A 4,741-nucleotide genomic window follows, 5' to 3' on the forward strand; every position below is an offset into this window, starting at 1 on the left:
TTTGAGAGAAAATGTAAAAGAGGTGAGTTCAACTCCCCACTAACAACTAGTATTTATCGATAAAAATACAACATATGTTTCCTATATTGGAGTTGTTATTATTGTAATGAGCCTTTTGCTATTGGACCCTTAATATTGGCCTTGCTTTTAGGCTATGACAAAAACCATTTACATGTTTACTTCACCCGAAATCTCATTTACATTATGTGGGAGAGGAATTAAGGTCCAAGCACAATAATTACAGAGAGCATTACAGCAAACAAACTGTAACTTGAATTTATTAAAATACTGCCAAGGTATTAACTCACACGAGAAAACTGATAGCTTAAATAGTCAACTCACATTTTTCAGTAGTCATTAAACTAGATGAATATCCCTTCCCACTAAAAATAAATCAACCAGTACCATGGCACTATAAATTTCTTTCATAAATCACATAAATGTTTATTCTTGCATGACAATATCGATAATGCAAGAGTAAGACACTGCAGGTTGCCCGACACAAGCTGCACTCTCAATTTGAGAATCTGTACATGATGAATGGCCAGTTTGTGGTTTATAACAAGACTGACTCTGACAAAGGAGCAATAGCAATGCAACATTTATGTATAACATTGTATAAATTCAAAACAAATACAAACCTTCCGGAGTCAAATATCTCTTTCAAACAATTGCGACAACAATAGAAGTTGAAACAGCACAATTGTAAGCACTCTTAACTGCAAGAATTTTACACGAACAGCAGCATTGTCCACAAAAAGTGATAACACGTACTTGTAGCAGGATCTAAACAGCATAGGTACACAGCAACAACATATAAGCATCTAAGCTGAGGTAAAACACTGGTCTAGCAAAGCAAGCCAGTCCCCCCCTCAACCTAATTAGTTTGGCAAGGAAGGGTGCAGCATCAGCAACTTAAGTATGGCACTGGCAACCTACTTAAAAGACTAAAATTTGAAATCGAAGTTGTTTCAGAACTCTACTACTTCGTAAATTGTAATTGACGGCACGATTCTGCTGTGGCAAAAGTTTTGGAAAATATAAAAAACACCTATACTGAAAAATATTGGTCCAGTGCCCCACTTTAAATATAAGATAAACTATGTTTGCATTTTATCTTTTAAATACAGGACTAAATGAGGATGTTAGTTGCTAAGAGCGTCCTCATAAAAACAGGGGGTACCAAAGAAATAACCATGCATGTATAATAAAAGTATATATCAAGTGCGAGGTGTGACTTATCATGAGTTATATCTATGATAATCTGTGCATGTGTGAAGAGTATGATCAGAGTTGATTATGATTGATGTATGCTCTGTAGCACACGAGAAATAAACGATGGACAAGGATATTAAAACAACAAAGAAGTTAAGACTTCTGATTACCAACCAGGCAGACTAGAAGAAATGTTTTTAGAAAGAAAAAGTGAAATTTTCTGTCCTTGAGATACAGTTCCTATACTTGATAGAAACCAGAATTTTAAATCACGTCATTTTATTAGATAAATCTATTTGCCCATTTAAAAACTAAAGACAAAACACATTATATGGCAACCTCACTCAGTAGTTCGTAATGATACCAACATTTTCAAATCATGTCATATGTCAAATTCACTTATTATGTGAAATCCTAAACAGTCTGAGGGATGCAACATAAAATGCAGCCTTACTGATCAAAAGTTGCGATAGCATAGTAGAGGTGCATCAGTCTATCTTATTGACACTGTCGTTTTCCTTGATAATAATGACAGGACATGGAGCATGGTGGGCGCAGTAATTGCTCACACTCCCGAGGAACATCCTGAAAGCCAAATTCAAATTGTTCAATACAAGTGTCCAAAATACTAATTGAAGCAGATCTATCTGTGTCTGCAGGTAAATGACAAATGATACAGTGAGCAAATTAAAAGGTTAAGAAGTCAGTTATGGTTGTCATCTGCTAGTATCATATATAGCAGGTGTAATAACAGATAGTGCAAAATCCAAGCCCTCTGTCATAACAACATGACTGAACTTCTAAAACTTGTTAACATTTTCAAGGGAATAATCATCAAGTCATTTTTTGTGATATGTGCTGTCAAAATAAGGATTTTTACGATAAATATGTCTGTGCCAAATGCGAATTTATGTATTACTTTCTGGCAACTATCAAGATCTATCACCAGCTCTTTTGTACCTCTTAATGGGGCCAAATGCACGAGATCCCATCACAAGAACATCAGCATGCAAATCTTGCACAGCTTCACAAATCTTCTCCTTTGGATCTCCAACTACCACATGTGTTCTGACTTGACTCTGCCATAGAAAGAGAAAATGTCAACTACACTACACTATAGCAGACAAAAACTTAAAATGAAACACTAGCATAAATAGGATGTGTTTAGGCTGGGCTCGAAAGAAAAAAAATAATAAATATTTTTTAATTTGATACTTTCTAAAAATAAGAAATAAAATAATAGATTAAAAGCATCTAATGTCCTAATATCATTTTATTTTCATAGATATGATATAACTCTTATTTAAAAAAAAAAAATTGTCCTCTCTTATCATTCAAAGCACCTATTCACAAACAGCCCAAAGCTTCATGACCCATTTTCAAATTAAACCAGTAGCCAAAGTTCCTTAGCAAAGTCAAAAGAGATTAAAGCTCATTGATATCTAAGATTGTGAACTTTATTTTATTTTTCTGTTAGAAATTCAAGGTGAATTGCAACTTTCGTATTGGATAAAAATGAGTAAAGTAACTAATATATAAAATATATAAGTAAAGGACCCATAAATCTATTAGTTTAAGTCTTTGGGTTAAAAGTGGTGTAATAGTTTCTTATAAGAGCCTATTCACGATCATTGTTGTCAAATTTCCCTCCCTTCGATAAAACCTTGCTAAACTTATTATCTTCAAGATTTTGGATAAATATAGTGTCACGATAACTTAAATGGGTGAATTTATGATTCATTGGCAAGTCTCTCGTAGCTCCCTCAAAATATCCTCACATTCCCATCCTGTGGATAGGAAACTAAAGTTGTGTGAAGTCGTTTACTAAAGCCAAATAAGGCTTACAATGAGAAAGACAAAAAATGGAAATTGGCTTGCTGAAAAAGTTAAAATAAAGGGGAAGTGACATAAAAAAAAGTCATCAAACTTATAAAAAAAGAAAAAAAAAAACAGAATATCATGAACCGATTCAGAAATATAAAGGAGAGAAAATGAAGAACAATTAACTAGTAAAAAGTTATTTGGTGAATTACTTTATCATATAATTAACATCAAAAAACGAAATCAGAAAATCTCTAAATTAAAATCCCAAAAATAAAGCCCTGGCCAATTCCTCAATTCAACCATTTCAATATCAAAGATCATTCCCGCAATTTTGTTTTTCAAATGGACACCTTACTTTTCATTTTTTACAATTAAAAAAAGAAAACAGGGAAAGGCAGGCGAAATTTGTAGCAAAGTAGCCATGAAAGTTAGATTGGACAAAAATAAAAATAAAAAAGAGAGAGAAAAGGAAAACGCACGCCGAGGTTGAATTGAGAGCAAATTCCGAGGGCGTGATCGAGAACGGCACGGGTGATGCGCTCTTGATGTGCTTCAATGGCTGCCGTGAAAGCGGGCACTTCAATATCACCTGATGAGAGATGACAGCGGGTGAATGATGTATATACATATGAGAAGAAGGTCAGAATGGGAACGAGAATTGTACGGAACTGGGGCCACCGAAAGGGATGGCACCGGGATTGAGGCCAGTGGCGATGGAGGGCGGAGATTGAACATGGAAGATGATGAAAGAAGGAGCATCCGTGGAGTCGGAAGTAGGAGATCGGAGCTTGAGGTTGTTGAGCGCCCAACGCAGCGCCTTCATGCTCTCCTCGCTGCCATCAACCGACACCAACACGCGGTTAAGGTTTCCGCCACCCGACATCTCTGCTTTCACAGTTGTTTCTTTCGTGTTAGCTTCTCTCTTGTCCCTCTTCCTTTGACTCCACTTGCTTGCTTCAATGGAATTCTAATAGCTTCATCACTCTGTCAGATTACAACATTGAGTTTTTATTTCCCAATATAAATTATTGAGCTACAATTATTAATTTTTATTTTATCTTTTCTATAAGAATAAAATATTAAAACATTTAAAATATTATAACCCGTGTTTTGAAATTATATATATATATATATATATATATATATATATATATATATATAAGAAAAGAAAATAAGTTGAAAATTGAAATAGAAAATGAAAATCTTGAGCTTTTTGTTCACTTTTTTTTAATCAACCATGCTTTTAAAGCTAAGTTGTATTTGTTTTGGATTTCATCTCTAAATTGGTATATCATTTGTATTTCTTTTCTAAAATTCAATATTTGGGTTCATCCTTTTTACATCTAGATTCTTTTTTCTTATAAGTAGATGACACCCATTAGATCAAGATATGCTCATCAAAATATTACTTTAGGTTGTGGAATTTTTCTATTGTTGATTATTTAGGGTTAAATATGATTTTGGCTCCTTAACTTTCAGTGAAAATTGGAATTAGTTCCTCTTTAAAACTTTGGCATAATTTAGTCTCTAAACTTTAGAAATGTGTGACTTTAGTCATTTTAACTAAATTTTGTTAGGTTTATTTGATGTTTCAAGTGCGTTTCATGATAGCATCTAAGTTGTTTACATATTTTGACACATTTTTGCTTCAATGTTAACTGAGAAATGCATTTGAAACATCAAATAAAGTTAACAAAATTTG

General features: G+C 33.6%; 1 protein-coding gene across 4 annotated transcripts; it reads right to left on the bottom strand.

The window, feature by feature from the left end:
- Nucleotides 1-390: 390 nt before the first annotated feature.
- On the bottom strand, nt 391-4,032 carry LOC108337166 (universal stress protein PHOS34). Of its 4 annotated transcripts, XR_008250349.1 has the most exons (6): nt 3,709-4,032; nt 3,519-3,628; nt 2,176-2,294; nt 1,670-1,800; nt 642-786; nt 391-527 (listed from the first exon to the last, which is right to left on the bottom strand). XR_008250349.1 is itself a non-coding variant. In XM_052880007.1 (5 exons), the coding sequence occupies exons 1-4, from the start codon at nt 3,920-3,922 to the stop codon at nt 1,704-1,706; spliced, it is 540 nt and encodes a 179-aa protein (XP_052735967.1). In that variant the 5' UTR covers nt 3,923-4,032; the 3' UTR covers nt 391-527; nt 1,670-1,703. The 4 variants fall into 4 exon arrangements, 3 of the variants coding, with proteins under 3 accessions (XP_052735967.1, XP_017429121.1, XP_017429122.1); XM_052880007.1 differs by lacking the exon at nt 642-786; XM_017573632.2 differs by having other exon boundaries at nt 391-786.
- Nucleotides 4,033-4,741: the final 709 nt, after the last annotated feature.

This window comes from Vigna angularis, chromosome 7 (genome assembly GCF_016808095.1).
Source record: "Vigna angularis cultivar LongXiaoDou No.4 chromosome 7, ASM1680809v1, whole genome shotgun sequence".
NCBI classification, from domain to species: Eukaryota; Viridiplantae; Streptophyta; class Magnoliopsida; order Fabales; family Fabaceae; genus Vigna; species Vigna angularis.